This window comes from Argentina anserina, chromosome 7 (genome assembly GCF_933775445.1).
Source record: "Argentina anserina chromosome 7, drPotAnse1.1, whole genome shotgun sequence".
In the NCBI taxonomy this organism is placed as follows: Eukaryota; Viridiplantae; Streptophyta; class Magnoliopsida; order Rosales; family Rosaceae; genus Argentina; species Argentina anserina.
The window spans coordinates 23,858,653-23,876,972 of NC_065878.1; the positions used below are offsets into that span (position 1 = coordinate 23,858,653).

At 39.5% G+C, this 18,320-nt stretch overlaps 3 protein-coding genes across 7 annotated transcripts; all 3 read left to right on the forward strand.

Moving 5' to 3' along the window:
- Positions 1-1,879: 1,879 nt before the first annotated feature.
- Positions 1,880-7,568, forward strand: LOC126802211 (uncharacterized). Of its 3 annotated transcripts, none has more exons than XM_050529802.1 (10): positions 1,880-2,203; positions 2,479-2,725; positions 2,814-2,963; positions 3,341-3,398; positions 3,491-3,583; positions 3,679-3,744; positions 3,878-3,957; positions 4,428-4,487; positions 4,599-4,848; positions 7,436-7,568. In XM_050529802.1, exons 1-9 carry the CDS (start codon positions 1,989-1,991, stop codon positions 4,839-4,841), a joined length of 1,212 nt encoding a protein of 403 aa, XP_050385759.1. In that variant the 5' UTR covers positions 1,880-1,988; the 3' UTR covers positions 4,842-4,848; positions 7,436-7,568. The 3 variants fall into 3 exon arrangements, with proteins under 3 accessions (XP_050385759.1, XP_050385758.1, XP_050385757.1); XM_050529801.1 differs by lacking the exon at positions 7,436-7,568 and adding an exon at positions 5,244-5,384; XM_050529800.1 differs by lacking the exon at positions 7,436-7,568 and having other exon boundaries at positions 4,599-5,055.
- LOC126802210 (UNC93-like protein 1) lies at positions 6,155-7,788 on the forward strand. Its single transcript, XM_050529799.1, has 2 exons — positions 6,155-7,334; positions 7,436-7,788. Exons 1-2 carry the CDS (start codon positions 6,169-6,171, stop codon positions 7,665-7,667), a joined length of 1,398 nt encoding a protein of 465 aa, XP_050385756.1. The 5' UTR covers positions 6,155-6,168; the 3' UTR covers positions 7,668-7,788.
- A 3,762-nt stretch (positions 7,789-11,550) lies between these two features.
- LOC126801623 (uncharacterized) lies at positions 11,551-17,852 on the forward strand. 3 transcript variants are annotated; one of them, XR_007672861.1, is made up of 20 exons: positions 11,552-11,879; positions 11,962-12,090; positions 12,182-12,349; positions 12,452-12,535; positions 12,632-12,682; positions 13,053-13,109; positions 13,188-13,270; positions 13,418-13,541; positions 13,628-13,687; positions 13,923-14,162; positions 14,622-14,751; positions 14,958-15,085; positions 15,228-15,275; positions 15,396-15,526; positions 15,732-15,814; positions 15,965-16,068; positions 16,292-16,362; positions 16,624-16,907; positions 17,043-17,286; positions 17,397-17,852. XR_007672861.1 is itself a non-coding variant. In XM_050529041.1 (19 exons), exons 1-19 carry the CDS (start codon positions 11,655-11,657, stop codon positions 17,195-17,197), a joined length of 2,292 nt encoding a protein of 763 aa, XP_050384998.1. In that variant the 5' UTR covers positions 11,551-11,654; the 3' UTR covers positions 17,198-17,346. The 3 variants fall into 3 exon arrangements, 2 of the variants coding, with proteins under 2 accessions (XP_050384998.1, XP_050384997.1); XM_050529041.1 differs by lacking the exon at positions 17,397-17,852 and having other exon boundaries at positions 11,551-11,879; positions 15,795-15,814; positions 17,043-17,346; XM_050529040.1 differs by lacking the exon at positions 17,397-17,852 and having other exon boundaries at positions 17,043-17,346.
- Positions 17,853-18,320: the final 468 nt, after the last annotated feature.

The window sequence follows — 18,320 nt, forward strand, 5'->3', positions numbered from 1 at the left end:
TTCAAAACACCAATCACGTGGTATTTTCATCATCTCCAAAATCAAGATGGAATAATGCCCATATGATTCAAATGCCCGGTTCATAGCAAGAGACATCAATATTCAACTTTATTGTTTTACTTTTTATGGGTTTTAATCATATAATGACAAAGTTCTAGTGTAGTTCATTGTTCTCACTGGAGATAGAATTAAAGCTAGTGGCTGGAGAGATGTGAGAAAATATATGATTGAAAAAAAAAGTATTAGTTGATTTTTTTCATATATAGTAATAGCACACCTGATTTGATATGAGAAGAGAATTCTCTTGTCATGGATGAGATACTGGTTATGAGATAATGTGTGTAATATACCCATTTTTGTTATATACATGAAATTTATCCTAATTGTATATAAAAAAAAACTATCATAATTTTTTAACTATAGTAAAGAAAATGACATGTGTCAATGGAATGAGAGGTGGTAATTTTGGTGGGTAAGTTTGGGTGTTCGGCGAATTTGTTTCCGACTTACGTGGGTTAGGCTTGAGACCATCTTTCTTCCAATCCAAATATCAGCTAAGTAGGCTTGTTTCTCATCTGGGTCCTCGGGTTCCCCTTCCTCAAACTCATACTTGCTTTTGTCACCAACAGTGTCACTATCAGAATCCGAGCGCTCGCTATTGAGTGTTGTATAGCCAAATAAGTCTTTCCCGGCTGATTCTTTTGAATCAGCGTTCTCTTCATAATACAGACATGCTTCATCTTCTTCTTCAAGACATGTTGTCACGCTAGTTTATTAAAAACCGAAGAACAAAAGACAAAGAAATCCCCCTAAACTTATAGATAGTTCAGAGTATAACAAAACACACACCGATTTTGGCTTCCTTGCCTGCTGGATTTGGATCTTCTTCAAGTGGCATCTTTCCTTTCCCAAACGAATGGTTCATTTCGCTATTTCTTTCGGCTAGGGCTCTAGCTAATATGATAGCTGAGAGAGACTAAATATCTATCTATATACTAGGAGGCTTAAATGAAGTTTCATCGGTAACTTTAAGTATACTTATTCAGCATAACTTGCTACTGAAAGAAAAGTAAGGGTTTCTTCAATTTCTAATTATAATAGTTTAGAGATTACGTTAGTGGATCATGATTTTTGTTCCACTATTTTTTTTGTAGGATCTTATCAATCAGGCAATTTGCCATTATGGGATGATGTGCACTCGATGTGAGATCAGTAAGACTTCAATTAAAACTTCTTCATCTACTTCAGTTTATCTCAAATTATTGTTAGAAGATGCTCTCCACTTCGCACAAGATGGGCAAACTCATCAAGTCCACCTCCCTCGCTCTCCGCCATTCTCAGTCGCTGGCGGCTCTTCGCAGCCAAACCACCTTATGCCCCCCCACACCAAAGCTCTCAACAACGTTCCACATTTCAGCCGGTAATAATCTTAGTTTCTTAAATTTGTTTTTTCGAGTAATCGATTGGATTGTTTATGACTAGTTTGTTGCAATTAATTGGTGTATGTGCAAGAAAGTAAGGTTTTCTTCATTTTTAGTTTAGAGATTTTGTGAAACCATTCTCTTGTTGTAAAATATAGAAATTATGAAGGGAGAAAAGTTAGGAGGAAGTGATTAATCTACTAATTCATTCTCATTAGCCTTTTTATATAGGTAGGATTTACATCAAAATACATAGTTAATGAGTATTTATGTGGTCAGACACATATATTATAATATTACATCTCTTATATTTTGGCTAGTATATTCTATATGTAATCTTCGAGGATTATATTAGTGGATCATAATTTTGGTTCAACTATTATTTTGCAAGATCATATAAACCGATTAATATGCCTAATACAAATGCTTAAGAAATCTCAATGTGTGAGCAACACGACATTTCCATGAGCAAGAGAGTAGAAAAATGCCCCTACTCTCTGCAAATCTAAAACCCTGTTAGAGACTCCTCTACCAAAACCCCACTCCCCAATTTTCCAAATCCAAAAGATGAACAACTTGATCAAGCTCAGCTCGGCCGTGAGATCCCTCCGCCATTGTCAGTCCCCGGCGGCGGTGACGACGGTCCGGACACTCACAACCTGCTCTTCGCTCCTCCGCAACCGCTCCATCGGCTCCTCCTCTCCATCTTCTTCAATCGTTCCGGCGCGCAGCTTGCTCGGCGGCGTTCGTCACTTCCGCGGCAGCGGCAACAGCGATTCTCGGTAATTTTCACTCCTTACTAAGTATCTGTGGATTTAAGAGTTTTGGAGGTAGTCAATACAAGGTTCTGTGGATTTTAGAGACTTGGATTTTAGAGTTTTAGAGTTTCGGTTGGTTAGGTTAGTCATGGATTGTTAGGGTTTTAGAAGTACTCGGTTATTGTTAGAGTTTCGGTTATTATTACTCGGTTTTACTAGTACTGTGTTGACGGATTGTTTATGGTTCTTGTGTTATGAGTGAGATATTGACTGAATTGTTTGGGGTTGTTTATATGTAGGAACCATGAGATTGCTCCACCAATTAACTGGGGGATTCGGATTGTGCCGGAGCGTATGGCTTTTGTGATTGAGCGCTTGGGGAAGTATCACACCACGTTGCGGTCTGGAATCCATTTCTTGATTCCATTTGTCGACAGGATCGCTTTCGTGCATTCGTTGAGGGAGGAGGTCTTCAATGTGCCAGACCAGACAGCTGTCACTCTGGACAATGTCAGGATTCAGGTTGATGGTGTCATTTACCTTAAGGTATATCACTTTGGGGGTCTTGGATTTGTTATTTTGCTGGGTCACTGAGAGTTTGTTTTCTTTTAACATTTTCGTTTTAATAATGCAGATTGAGGACCCCCACCTAGCCTCATATGGAGCTGCACGTCCTTTCGATGCAGCTATTCAAGTTGCTCAGGGGATTATGCGTTCTGCAATTGGGAAGCTTACTCTTGACAATGCATTCAAGGAAAGGGAAAACCTAAATGATGAGATAGTGGTATCATTTTCTTCTTTATCTCATGAAAATTATCTGATCTCCTGCTGGTAATAAGAAATTGTCCGTTGAAGATTGTAGTAGTAAGTTTTGTCAATCACTCTTGACAACCCATTGGGAAAAGTTATCACTTAACAATAAGATAGTGTAGATGTATCTGCTTCTTTTGCAACTCATTAGCTTTGCTACTTTTGAATATATTGGTCAATTTTGTTTTGTTTATTTCCCTTGTTTGTCCTGTATTTTGATAATCTGCTGGACAAGAAAGCAGGGTGTTTATCTACATTATTCCAGCTTGTTGCTGTATATTGGTTTTTTAAGATTGTTTCATAGGTTCAATGAATTATTATATATCATAAGCTCACCTTTTTATCTTGTAGAGGGTTGTTAACGAAGCTGCAACAGCATACGGCTTGAAGTGCATCCGATATGTGCTAAGTAAGACATCTTTTTTTGCAAGTATTTCATTCAGCCATACTTTTGTTATTGTCAGTGAGAAATGTTTGTGTAACCACTTGTTACTTTCTTAGAGGACATAACTCCTCCTCTTACGGTGAGGCAATCGATGGAAATGCAAGCTGATGCAGAACGGAAAAAGAGAGTTAAAATTCTCGTGTCTGAAGGTAAGAAACCATATGTTGTTTGATATTCTAGTTATAGCCTTATAGGTACATGGTTCATCAAGTCAAATTCACTGAAATTCACTAATCTTTCTCAGGTGAAAGGGATGCCGCCATTAACCAAGCTGAAGGGGAGAGGCGTGCTGCATTTTTGGCTGCAGAAGGTAGCTACATTTTATCGAGTTCCAGTAGTGTGAAATAAAGATAGGTTTAATGTTGATGTTCCTCTAATTGATAACTTTTGGCTCTTGTAACTTCTTCCGCTGATCATCCATTATTTTAAATATTCTTTTATAGGAGAACTAGCCAAAGCAGATGCTGCTTCTAAAGGGATCTCACTTGTTTCAAAGAGTCTTATGGAACATGGGGGTGGAGAGGTGAGGTTCTTCACTTCGTTGTATTGTGATTGCAAAATTGTTTCTAAAGTGTTCCTCCTTAATTGTTTATTTTGGCATATGAACATAGTGTTGGTGCTTAATTTTAGACCGCAAAGACTGTCGTTTTAGTGCTTTGAAAGCAATTTTTTTTCATAGGCTCAACCATGGGAATAGTAATTATGTGTGTTCAACTCCTTTTTTTTTTCTTTTTTTTTTATATCCTTTTTTATACCTTTGACTGTATTAGCATTAATGATGACGGATGGTATGTTATTTGAACATTCTTTTCTCTTTACTGTCAACCTTCAGTCTCATACTACTTTGCTTTGCACCTTCATACTAGTTCCTTTATGCATCAGCCATTGCAGCGGAAATCGTATCTAGTCTGACGGTTTATGGTGTATAGACTTATGGAAATCATATTTGTGTGGTTGGAACAAGGAACTAATGATCTCTGATTTGATTTGCAGGCTGCTGCTTTGAAAGTCGCTGAGCAGTATGTTATGGCCTTTGGAAATATTGCGAAACAGGTGAACAAGATAAACATATAACTTTTTGTGTATGCTGTTATTACATATGCTCAACTGATTACTAAACTAGCCAGGCTTCTAATCTGTGTCTCTTTTACTTTGTTTTTCCAGGGCACCACAATCTTGCTTCCCAATGATCCTACCGGTGTCTCCTCCATGATTTCTCAAGCCCTTACTCTTTACAAAAGGTTGGGTGGGGATCCGACAAATGGATCAACTGGAGGCTTTAAGGCTGTTACACCCTCTGAAGAATCTCAGCATGCAACTAAGTTGACTGATGAAACAGTTGATGAAGATAAGGCTTCAAAGAAGGTGACTGATGCACCTGGGTTTTCGCTTCAAAACCGCAATTAAAATATAGGTGATTTTTCTCAATATCACTATCAGAGCAATTTTTGATCTTGACAGCAGACTTGTCCATTTTAATATGAGCTGTAATTCACTACAAGGTATTAACATCCGTGCTATCAGAAATAGGGACTAATCCTGAGATTGAAACTTGTGTTTGGGTTGGAACTTGGAACTGATTCAACAATGATATTAACTCTTTGATCATCAATTAGGTGAAGGGCTGGTTTTACTTGATTTTCTCAGTACATGTTTCAATCTAATGTTATGCATACTTAGAAAATTACTATATATACTATTACATAATTGGAAACAACTTTCATGTCTGATCAATATACCAAGTCTCCGGCCTTCTAGCCTTCCATGAATTATGTTCGCTTTCTGTGTTTACTCCCACTCTGGCATTAGGTTTCGGATTGCCAAATAATTTCGACAAACCTAGTCACTTGGACAAAGATAATATGATGCATTGCAGCCGGCAGGCCTGCAGTCCTTGCAAAAGAAAAGCATTCGAACTTGTGATTTGCATGTTATGATGAGAGCAAGAACACAATTTTCATCATGGTATGGTGACCTAATTATCCATTGTTAATTGCTGATTAGTCAAGCTCTTCACTGGGCCTGCCATTGTTTCTATTCTATAATTTCTATGTTTTGGCCTGCAGTGAAAACTTAATCCAATTCACTTAAAGTCAAGGACAGGATGCGTCTGCCTCTCTGCCTTGCATAACAAGTCACACTTGCCCTTTCTATTCTCTCCTGTCTTTATTCCCTTACCGTTCATTACTCATTTACGCACATAATTTAATAATTTATGCTGTAGAAATTTTGGCTTTTGGATTTGGTGCGTCTGGTATGGTCTGGCATTGTTATTTTGTTTTGGGCACAAGATCCAGCTCCACATCAATAGAATTTTCCTCTAACTTCCAAGATTCCATTCCACCTATAATAAACTCATCGACTGATTCCTTCTTCCTTGTTTATTTTTATATTCCATAATCGGATTGATCCCCACGGCCATCATCGATTTATACTCCGGCTTTCCTCCATAAACATTAACTCACTCACCCAGCTGTGTTGTGTTCTTGTAAACCCCTGTAATCCAAAACTTGTGTGTCTTACCTATGTGATCTTGTCCCTCTCTCATTTCTCTCTTTTAAAACAGTCAACTTTTGCCTACCATTCCGCTCATCATTTTCCAGTCTGGTCCATACTTCGAAAGCTCCAATCTTTGGCCTCTCTCACTCACCCAACCAACAAGTTTGGATTAGTTTGAGTCTCTCCTTCACTACCCAATAGCGTTTTGCACTTCAAGTACTGATCTTTGGCGGTGATGGGTCTCGAAGGAGGTGACGATATGGCCAAAGAAGGACAGGAGCTTCCTCCCAAGTCGTTACTCCGGTACAACTCGCCGCTGGTGCAAGTGGGTCTCATCGGCTTGGTCTGCTTCTGCTGCCCGGGAATGTTCAACGCCCTCTCCGGCATGGGCGGCGGAGGCCAGGTCGACCCCACCGCCTCCAACAACGCCTCCACCGCTCTCTACACCACCTTCGCCGTCTTCGGCATCCTCGGCGGCGGCATCTACAACATCCTCGGCCCTCGTCTCACTCTCCTCTCCGCTTGCTCCACCTATGTTCTCTATGCCGGCTCCTTCCTCTACTACAACCACTACAAGCACCAGGCCTTCGCCATCACCGCCGGCGCCATTCTCGGCGTCGGCGCCGGCCTCCTATGGGCCGGACAGGGCGCCATCATGACGTCGTACCCGCCCCCGAACCGGAAAGGGACTTACATCTCGTTCTTCTGGAGTGTCTTCAACATGGGTGGTGTCATTGGTGGGTTGATCCCTTTTGTTCTTAACTACCACAGAACTGAAGCCGCTTCTGTCAATGATGCAACTTACATTGGTTTCATGGTGTTCATGAGTATCGGCACGATTTTGACCCTGGCTATATTGCCGGCGAGTAAGGTGGTGCGTGACGATGGGACCAAGTGTACTAAGATTCAGTACTCCAATGTTACTACTGAGGCGATTGAGATAGGGAAGCTGTTTTTGAATTGGAAGATGCTGCTTATTGTCCCTGCTGCTTGGTCTAGCAACTTTTTTTATACGTATCAGTTTAATAATGTGAATGGGGTGATGTTCAATTTGAGGACTAGGGGTTTGAACAATGTGTTCTACTGGGGTGCGCAGATGATTGGGTCGATTGGGATCGGGTACATAATGGATTTCAGCTTCAAGAGTAGGAGGACGAGGGGGTTTTTCGGCATTGTAGTGGTGGCTGTTCTTAGCACTGCCATTTGGGCTGGTGGACTTGCCAACCAGCTAGGTTACAGTCGCGGAAATAAGCCGGAGAAGCTGGATTTCAAGGGCCCTGGTGCTGATTTCGCTGGACCGTTTGCGTTGTACTTTAGTTTCGGGTTGTTGGATGCTATGTTCCAAAGCCTTGTCTACTGGGTCATCGGTGCCTTGGCTGATGATTCTGAAACTCTAAGCAGGTATGACATAACTGCACATAATGATAGGGTAGAGTATTTTCAGGTATATAGCATTGTGAATATGATGTGAATTGTGAACCACATTTATGCATGTGTTACAGGTATGTTGGATTCTACAAAGGAGTGCAGAGTGCTGGAGGAGCTGTTGCTTGGCAAGTTGATACTCGCCATGTCTCTTTCCTTGGCCAATTGATTATGAATTGGGTTTTCACGACTGTGAGCTATCCGTTATTACTCGTTCTGGTCTTGTTTGCTGTGAAGAATGAGGATGAAGATGAGGAAATCACCAAGAGCAAGGAAGTTGCACCTGGTTCGAACAAGGAGGTTGCTTAGCTTAATTACCGATTGCAATAGATTTTTTGAAACTGTTTTGTATTTGCCCCCACCTCTAAGGGGTGTTTGTTATCAAGTTTACAAGCATTGAATTGAGGTTTTCCACTGTTATACACATGAATAGAAGTTCAATACTTCATGCTTTGTATAAATGATCACCAATCTGTGCTTTACTTCCAAAAAAGATTTCAAGGTTTTCATATCCGAATTGGTCTCCATCTCTGGGACTCTATTCAACAATAAACCACAGATGAGGCATTTACTCATGTATTCATAAGCTTGATCAGGCTGTGTTCCTCGCTAATCTCTGTTTCCTATTCGTTTTAGGACATGGCCTTATATGAGCCACGACTATAGGTTTAGGACATTAACTTCTCGGTGAAAAATGAAGACTTCATCAACTCATTATCCAACTCTTTTTCATTTTCTAGCTAATTCAAAACTAGAGGATTAAGGAATCGTCTTGTATTTGAGGACCTAAATATAAGGAGTGTGAGCAGCATATCAATCCATGACAAATCTTATTCTTAAACCTTAACTAACGAGACTATACTGATTACTGAATAACAAAGATTACGCATGCATCTAAAATAATTTTTTTCCTTATTGATTGAGTCCCAAAAGTTTGAATACAAAGTGCATACAAAAAATCATCATTTGCCTCCTGCACTTTTCTGTTCATTAACGGGGTACAATTGAATCAGATTGGAGGTTGTAGATCATACTTTGACAAGGGGCTCTGCGTTCTTGTCCTCTGATGTGGCGACCGGAGCTGTCTTGGGTTTTTCTTCTTCTACTTCTTCCTTCTTCTCCTCCTTTTTGGGCTTCTCTTCTTCCTTTTTCTCTACTTTTGCCTCCTTGACAGCTTCAACGTAGATGATCTCACCTTCCTTGGCAGCAACCTCGACCTCAACTGTCTCCCCTTTCGGGTTCTCTACCACTAGAGCTTCTCCGGGGAGTACGAGCACCGGCACGGTCTCAGTGGCTTTTGTTTCCTCCTCCTCAGGCTTCGAGAGATCCACCAAAGGTGCTTCATCCTGACTCTTAACCTCTGCTGCGCTGCCGTCCTTCTTATCATCAGCAGCAGTAGTCTCCTCGGCGGCAGCGGCAACGGCGGTCTCCTCAACCTTGGCAGGCTGCTCTGCCGGAGCAGTCTCCTTGGTGTTCTCGCTAAACTCCTTAGGTTTGCTCGCACAGCCTCCCATGGTTATTGATTAGAGTATGGGAAGAATGCGCGAGGGTCTTTGGTATGAACAGAAGCAGGGGGGGTTTGTGGAGGCTGTAGGGATTATGGCGATGTAGCATGGGGTTGATATATAGGGGAGATCTATCCCCTAGTTTAGGAGAAATTCCAGGGCCATTTTCCTGGCATTCCTTTCCAAATGGACAGCCACAACTTTGCCGCGCCTTACATTTACCTGGAAACACACATGTTCGTTATGACAGTTAGCTTCAATGCCGGGAAATCACCAATGGCACTATTCTTCTCATACCACAAGATCATTTAAACCAACAACGTATTTTGTTATTCTCTTGATAAATTACAATTTGTATCAAAGATCGTTAATACAAAAGCCCTTTGTTTAGTTCATCTAAATCTATATTATACATAAAATTCTATGCTAATTTGCTCCTAGTCGTGTCATTCAGTTGATAATACTTTAACATACATAGAACTCTATGTAAATCATTAATACCTTACAGAATCTCAATAGTGTTGCTGAAATAATCTAACAACTCTCTGAGTCTATTTTGACACATGCAGTGAAGGAGTATATATCACTATTTAAAAAGATCATCTCCCATCATTGAATATCATGTCCCATCGATCATATATAGCTAATAGAGAGCTACAGATCTGTCAAATACATTTTCAGACACAATATAAAGATTTTGTGGTAATAGAATTCTTTTTTGGTAAATGAATTAATGCTGATTTTCAATTTAAAGGATGCTAATATATATACAATTAATGCAGTAAATTCCTCATAATTTTTCTGCAACGCGTTTTCACTTGATTAGTAAAGTCAAATGGAGCAATATACGAAATGATTTTGTGGACATAATCATAATCCACGAGATATAAATCATAATATATTACTGAAAAGTTAGTACCTAATAAGTAAGAAATCATAACACCAAAGGCGGGAACGATGGGCCATCGTTCACTGCTCAAAATGCTTAAGCGACGGCGTCCGGTGACAACCAATTCACTTAATGCATTGCGCGTCAACCAAGTGTCTGATCCTTCTTCCCCCTACACATTAGGGATTCTTCACTCTTACCTATTTTAACCGAGCATCTTTAACCCGGGCCGGGGTGAAAAGATCGATATTATTCAGAACCTGAGACAATTCACCTGACCTGACCTGATTTGGAGAATTTCTCTCAAATTTGGGGAAGGTTCGGGGGAAGAAGAACAAGGGTTTCATGATATACACTGGAGCTCAGATTTAAAGCTCTTTCGAGAGAGATAAGGATTTGGTGCAACTCCATCGAAGAGGTGCAAGCTTGATGCAAAATAACTCGCCTTCCATGGAGCTCATCAACTTCCTTAAATCCCCAATCTCTCTCATTTTACCGATTCTCTTCACCGCCTTCATCCTCGGTTGCTTCCCCACCACCGTCCGATCTGAGCAGGAATCCACTTTCATCAAACTGCCCTCTGAGTCTCAACCAGCCGATGTATGTCCTGTTCTGCCCAAGTCACCCGTTCACGCTCTCTCGTGTCCGGTCAATTGCTTTCGACCGGACCCGGTATGTGGCGTGAACGGTGTGACATATTGGTGTGGCTGCCAGGAGGCTCAATGCGCCGGGGTTAAAGTGGCCAAGTTGGGTTTCTGCGAGGTGGGGAATGGGGGTGCGGCTCCTCTATCAGCGCAGGCCTTGCTTTTGGTTCACATTGTGTGGCTTATTGTCCTCGGGTTTTCGGTTTTGTTCGGACTTTTCTAACTTGCTTGAATTCCATGTTTGGATTCATTCATTTGGTTTTGTTGGTTCAGATCGATCACAGGTTTTGTCCATCTATCTTTTGCATGAAGCAGGACGAATCACAGCTCTGTAATTTTCCCATTTTTTCTTCACTTTTTGGGTTATACGACCCTTTCTTGCTGATCATTGTAATAACTTATGCAAGAAAGATATCTAAAAGGTTGTTTTCGGTTGAAGTAGGGAGGAACCATTCTTCATTTTAGGTACATTTCTTGTATATACATGCATGTTACTTTATTACGAGGCTTGAATTCAAAAGTTCCTTAGAAACCAGAAAGTTCGAATTTGTGTGTCAACAAGGCAAGGAAACAATAGAAGGTGATGAGTGACATTGCATGAAATCTCTCAACAACAAACAAACGTAGTATGATTTCTAACCTAATATTTGAAATTTTGAATAATATGTTTACTAACATTACATGGATTTGCAAAATTACATGCGATTATACAAAGTTACGATAGCTAAACAACTTTCTCATACTTATATTCATTTCCTCGATTTACTTATTCTTTAACATTTAAATTGTCGTATATTATCCATCATTCATGCAAACAAACATGTCACAAAAAGTAGACCAGACGTCATTGTTCTTTTCAATTGACACTTTTTATGACCTCTTAGCTATGGATGACGTTAGCAACAATAGTTAGATTTAATTTAGGAGGTGGTTTTGGTAGATTATTAAGATATTATATCAATCTATTTTGATCTTGAGGGCTACCTAGTTTTACTTTTACCAATTTTCATGAGGATTAGACAGATCGAGTGTAATTTTCAAATGTTACCTCCATAAAAAAAATATAAAAAATAAAACCGACGTGTTCACATAAATACAAAACTCAAGCGGGTTCGCCCTACCCGGCCCAATATCCACCACACGTTGCCTGGTTTATCATTATCGTGGTGACTTTGATGACTGAAAATTCATGGAGCGAGTTATCCCGGCAAAATTGTAACCGTTTCTAACCGACGCCGATCAGCACCCCAACCGAGAAATGCTCTCCTCCTCCGCCGCCCTATTCGGCGGCAGCTCCATCTTCTCCTTCACTCTCTCTCTTCAGTTCAAGACCCGCGCTTTCCTCACTCGCTTCTCAATCCAAGCAAACCACTCAACCAAGTCGCAGGTCCACTACGACAGCCTTAGGGTTTTGGAATGGGATAAGCTCTGCGACTCCGTCGCCGCCTTCGCTCGTACTCCTTTAGGCCGCGAAGCCACTAAGGTAAGTCACACTGCTCTCAACACTGACTCGTCTTCTAATCTTCTTCGTCTTCTCTGATTCTGTTACTGAATCGGTGAAATAGGCTCAGCTATGGTGTTTGAGCCAGACCTACGAAGAGAGCCTGAGGCTTCTGGAGGAAACCAACGCGGCGGTGGAAATGCTCAAGCACGGCGCGTGCAATTTGGACTTCGGCGGCGTCAAAGTTGTTCTGGTAATCATGTAAATTGTGTGGCCGTTGTTGATTTTTGCTGAAACTGTTGGATGTTCATGACCGTTGATTTTGTGTGTGTGTGTGTATGAAGGTGCAATCTGCTATACAACGAGCTCGGAGGAGCTCACATGTGGAAGGAATGGAAGCAGTAGCTGTGATGGAGCTGCTGCAATACGCGGAGCACTTGCAGAGTAATATGAAAGGTGCAATCAAGGAAGATGCCGAGTGGTACAGGCGATTTATGCCTCTTTCGGAAGTGGTGAGTGTAAGCTTGAGAGTTAAGTTATCAGCTGATGGTAATTGCTTGTTGACATTTTATGCTTTTAGTGGATTCAAATGTGCTTTGAATTTTTTGGTGCAGATAATGGAATTTTTTGTGAACCGATCACTGGCTAAGCTGATACAGCAAGTTATATATGAAGACGGCCGTGTTAAAGACTCTGCGGTTCGTTATTAACATACTGGCATTGTTCTTTTTACTGCAATTTAAGTCCTTAGTTGGCAAGTTTTATGTCCTTCTAACTGTAATTTCTCTTTTTAGAGTCCAAACCTGAAACGTCTGCGCAGTCAAGTTCGGACGCTTGAGAAAAAGGTAAGTTCTTGTTTTGGGGAGTTCATTACTTTAATCTGATGATGATTATTGAGCGTATAGACGAGAGAAAGGCCATATTTTTGTAGCCATCAGCTGTATGGCATCAATCAACACTTAAGGCATAACCTAAATGAATGGTTCTTTATCCCATTTATCTTTTCGATTGGAAGTAACAAATCTGCATATCTTACTTTTCCTAACCACCACATTTGTGCTGTGATGATCTCACATACATTGTTGAACAGAACATGTGATTGTAAGTAGGCACATCATCACACGGTACAGAAGCATTTACTCTATGAGTCTGGAATTATCATTTGTAAACATTCTTATTTGCAACTTAGTTCTAATTCTGATGTTCTCTTTTCAGATATATCAGTTGATGGAAAGCCTAGTCCGGAATGACAAGAGTGAAACACCACTTATGGTAAGAATCACAAATTAAAAGATTTATTCCCATAAAATCTTCACCGCATTTTAGTTTATACTATCTACACTGGTTCAGGAAGTCAGTACTGTTGATGGAAGGTGGTGCATAAAATCCAGCGCTAATGAAATGACAACTTTTAAGGGTCTGCTGTTGCCCAGGTCTGTAAAGTTATAACCTGGATCACCTATAAGGCTTTAACCATCCTAAGTGATATCATTTGAATATTTGTTGGTCTTGATCTTCCCTTCTCTTAATGAATCTCAGTTTCGAAAATTTTCAATCCTGAGAGTGATATAATGTTATAGTGGTTCAGGCAAAGGAAGCATTGTTGAGCCATTATCTGCTGTTCCTCTGAATGATGAGTTACAACGAACAAGAGCACTAGTATCAGAGGCTGAGGCAGAGGTTCTCTCTATGTTAACAGAAAAGGTTCTGGACTATTGTGGTTATAACTTTTTTCTGGCTTTAAAACTATCATGTGTTTGCCCTTATTTTCATATGTGGTTTATCAACAGATGCAAATGGATCTTGAGAATATTGAACGGCTATTGAAAAGTATAATCGAACTGGATGTGGTAGGTTGCTAAAAAATTTCTTCTTTTTTAGTTATCTCTGTCTTAATTTCAAACTTAAATGTCTAAAAAAGAGTAGTCTTTACTTAATTTAGAATCGCAACTTTAGTTTGAAGCACATTTCCACTATCATCATGTATGAATGGATCATTTTCTGAGTGCCCTTGTGACTTTTACTTGTCTGATTGTCTAAATTGATAAACTCCTTGGTGGCTTATATTGTGTTTTTAACTTGTAGGTAAATGCCCGAGCAACTTATGGCCTAGCATATGGAGGAACAAGTCCCAATGTATTTCTACCAGGAGGGTGTGGCTCTTCTGCTTCTGACGCCTACTTTTCAGAGAACAAACTTCTACAGGCATCCTATCCCAAGAGTGAATGGGTGTTGTATCTCCCAAAAGCTCATCATCCTTTATTATTGCAACAGCATAGACAAAATTTGAAGAAGGCTAGGAAGGATTCCAAGGATGTTACTCTGGTAATTATGCAATATTTATGATTTCATGTCCCTTTTTGTTGGTACTTTTCTGTTGAAAACTTTTTCTGAAGATTGATTCCGGAGATGTATAATTTTGAATTGAAATTCTATTGCTTGATAATATGCTCATTTACTTCTTAAACTTCATGGAATTGCATTTAGGTGAATGTTACTTTCTGAAAGCAATTATTCATTTTTTTTAATTAGGAGTTTGGTACTGTAGATGATGTCATAATGAAAGAACACTGAAAGTAGAGCGTTTAGAAGAAAGGAGTAGAACCTATAGCCTATATCATCTTAGACTTAGAGTGTTTAGAAGATTGTTTGATATCTTTCCGGATGACATATTTGAACTCTATTGGTTGAATATTTGTACTTATCACCTGGTTTATCTCTCAGAATGCATCGTAGAAAGGACATTCACATATTTCTAAAAGATAGTATTTCCATTTGTGGCAGGCTCCACCGGTTCCAGTAGATTTTTTTGTCTCACAGAAAACTCGAGTTTTGGTTATCACTGGCCCTAATACGGGGGGTAAAACAATTGGCTTGAAGACTGTAGGATTGGCAGCTATGATGGCAAAATCAGGTTGCATATCCTAAGTATTCATCTTTTTTTTTGTGTGCCTGTGGAATATTCTATTAAGTCTCAGTCTCACAAGCACATGAAAATTGTGTTTTTAAAAAAAAAAAAGATAATTCAGTCATTTAGGATAGAATTTTAGTGACAAATGCAACATTCAACACCATCTTCAAGTTTCCTGGCTTATGACCCTTTTTTCTATTATATTGCAGGTCTTTATGTTTTATGTTCTGAGTCGGTACAAATCCCTTGGTTTGATTCAGTGTTTGCTGACATTGGTGATGAACAATCTCTGTCTCAATCTCTGTCCACCTTCTCGGGACACCTAAAACATATAAGTGTAAGAAAATTATTTCCAGCAATATTGTAAAGTTTCATAAAATATATAATTATAGTTAAATACATTATTTCTGATGGGTGAAATCCTATATATTTATGTGATATGAATACTTTTCAAGCGGTACTTTTCTTACATCTTGTAGGACATACAATCGCAGTCAACAAGTTGTTCACTCGTGCTACTAGATGAGGTGCTGTTACACTTTAACTCTTTTGAAATACAATGATTTAGCAATATGTCACCAGGAAGCAAAAGAGAAAGAAAGCTGAACTTATATTTACAGCAATTACACAACTCCTTCCATTATCAGGTTGGTGCAGGAACAAATCCCCTTGAAGGAGCAGCACTGGGGATGTCACTATTGGAATCTTTCGCTGAAACTGGTGCTTTGCTGACAATTGCCACAACACATCATGGTGAACTGAAAACCCTAAAATACAGGTAAGAATTGAATTAGTAATAAAAGTGTAGTCCCCTTTCTAATGTGTCGGGTTAATTTAGACCATAGCTGTTATCAGGCTTTCCTGAATACAGTTGCTCTCCTATGGAGTCATTTTTTCTGTGTACCTGAAACCTACGTACCCTATATAATATCCCCCCCTTCTACAAGTCTGGGTTTGTGTCGATGACATTTTCGGTTTGACAGCAATGACGCCTTTGAAAATGCATGTATGGAGTTTGATGAAGTTAACTTAAAGCCAACTTACAGAATTCTCTGGGGAGTACCAGGTCTTTATTCTGAATACTGCAAATCTCTTCAATTCAGTTTCATTCATTAGGAAGCCAGTAGTCACTGGTATACCCTTAATCCTATACTACCCTCTACATCATATGATTATGCTGCTTAATAGTGAGTCAAGTATGCAATGTATTCTGCAGGGCGTTCTAATGCAATCAATATAGCTGAAAGGTTAGGACTACCTGGCAAAGTAGTTGATAACGCCAGAGAATTATACGGTGCAGCTAGTGCAGGGATAGATGAGGTAATACACCTCTGTTATCTTATTCTGAATAATTAGACAAAAATAAAAGGAGTAATATAAAAAGGCGCTGTATCACCTGTATGTATGAAACAGTGGAAGAAACTAGAATAATGTTCACACATTCTGGTGGCCGCTAACAGAAGTGATACACTGATCTTTTTCTCAAATTTAGTTTCTTGAATTGACAGATGCAACATATTAACATTTCTTATATTCAATGCAGGTTATAGTTGATATGGAACGGTTAAAGCAGGAGTATCAAGAGCTTTTATATGAAGCACAGAATCATCTGATGTGAGAGTCTGTTCCCCATTCTGATAGTGCTTGTGTAAATAGTATTCTTATGCTCTGTGGGAAGAAAAAAGCAATCTATTAAATAGAAGAAAAAACATATAGACAAGAAAACAGATTTCATTTGACAGCATCCAAGTAGATTAATTAATGATACAATATTGCAATATCTATTATGCTCTCGTACCAAAGGTATTCATTTTCCCAAAGATGAGATGTAGCTTACAATTATTTTGTTTATATCTGCTATATTTGTATGTACAGGATCTCAAGAGACTTGCATGAGAAATTATTGATTGCCAGAAGGAAGATTATTGAACATGGTAATGATCAAAGATTTAGGAAAATGCGAGAAATATCTGAGGCTGCTGCAATGGCACGATCTATTCTTCACAAAAAAGCACGAAAGCAACGCGAATCTGCAATTCGATCTCTGCAGCCTACTTTGGAGCGTAAAAGACAGCATGCATTAGCAATGAAAACAACTGATGTTGGTGACACAAAAAGGTGGGCATCCTCTTCTGAAGATGCTACAAAACCGGCATCAGGTAAATGTACCAACTTACTAATGACCTTTTCAGAGTAATTAGATTAATTTTGTCATCTCTTTGAGAATCTGACTGAGTTTCTACCAAATTAAGTTTTTCTACTATTAGTAAGTAGACCCACCTTGTATGTTTCAGGTAAGTTTGAGCTTCCCAAAGTTGGCAATATGGTGTTTGTTTCTTCCCTTGGAATGAAGGCCACAGTCTTGAGAGTGGATCCGTCCAAGGAAGAAATATTGGTTCAAGCTGGTAACATGAAGATGAAACTGAAAGTAGGCGACATCAAGACGTGACCTGCAGGAATAGTTAATACATGTACATGTCATCGATGATGTAAAACTAAAAATGAAAAGGATTACTGCATTCATACACACATATATGGGTGAGCATTTCAGCTGTGGCCACAAACTCATTTTACAGACGGCTCTTACTTTTGTTGCAAGGACAAATATGATATCAGGATTTATAGACATTTTCAACACCTTCGTGCAGGAATCTTGTGAAGTGTAGCCGTATGTTGGAATACCATCATACTTGTGGTGCAGTTTGGCGAAAGGAAACTAACCATGAGCAACTGCGGGAGACAGAAGAGGCTAAAACACTCAAAAGAGTCGGAAAAATATGTACATAGCCTCAAGGCAGACACAGAAAATTAGGAAATTCGTTGTCGATGTGATGGCTTAGTGGTGAATCTCAGCAAGAAGATTGCGTGGTTAAAACCTACGTGTACTCAATAAATTTCTTCGGAAAATGAGCCAAAAGTTAATGTCATGAAAAAAAATCAGCAGATGGATGGGACATGACACCGAAAGACCTGCATTTTCAACAATTTGTTAATTTAGTTTGGAAAATGGCATTTGCCTTGTTTATCGTAGCCTGTAGTTGACTTTGGTGCTTTGTAGCTCGTGTGATTCATTCATTTCTGTTTACCTGCAACCCTTGTCGTTAATTCATTCTGTTACCTTCTTCTTATTCACTCATTTCCGTGGGGATTTTTTTTTTCTCCTGCAACTTGTATCATTTCCCAAGTTCCGACTCTTTTGGACTGAACTATTGAGCACTTACATCGGGGACGGAAGCAGTACAAAGGCTGTATGGCCTACAGCCCAACCGAAAAATAGGCCGAAAAATCCCTAAGTATATATCACTGCCCAACCCAATGAAAAAAAAATGGATAAACGATTCTGATGAGCAGTTCCTCAATTGCTCATCTTTCTCGCCTAATCACATTCTGACATTCTTACAAATTCATTAATGGATATATATAGAGAGGATGATGATAAACGATGTGCAAACACAGTACTATCTTTGGTTTCGATGAGCGGCACTTTCACATGACAAATATAGTATTGATAATAATTATGTGATTTAGGAGTTTGAAGTTAGTGAAACAGGTGGGTATGATTTAGATAGTTA

Excerpts from the sequence above, each read along its gene's own strand:
- LOC126801623 (XM_050529040.1), top strand. The coding sequence starts at position 11,655 with ATGCTCTCCTCCTCCGCCGCCCTATTCGGCGGCAGCTCCATCTTCTCC. Across the intron at positions 12,683-13,052 it reads TTCGGACGCTTGAGAAAAAG|ATATATCAGTTGATGGAAAG; the intron begins GTAAGTTCTTGT and ends TTCTCTTTTCAG. Across the intron at positions 15,276-15,395 it reads CACTCGTGCTACTAGATGAG|GTTGGTGCAGGAACAAATCC; the intron begins GTGCTGTTACAC and ends TTCCATTATCAG.
- LOC126802211 (XM_050529802.1), top strand. The coding sequence starts at position 1,989 with ATGAACAACTTGATCAAGCTCAGCTCGGCCGTGAGATCCCTCCGCCAT. Across the intron at positions 3,745-3,877 it reads TGCATTTTTGGCTGCAGAAG|GAGAACTAGCCAAAGCAGAT; the intron begins GTAGCTACATTT and ends ATTCTTTTATAG. Across the intron at positions 3,958-4,427 it reads TGGAACATGGGGGTGGAGAG|GCTGCTGCTTTGAAAGTCGC; the intron begins GTGAGGTTCTTC and ends TTTGATTTGCAG.
- LOC126802210 (XM_050529799.1), top strand. The coding sequence starts at position 6,169 with ATGGGTCTCGAAGGAGGTGACGATATGGCCAAAGAAGGACAGGAGCTT. Across the intron at positions 7,335-7,435 it reads GATTCTGAAACTCTAAGCAG|GTATGTTGGATTCTACAAAG; the intron begins GTATGACATAAC and ends CATGTGTTACAG.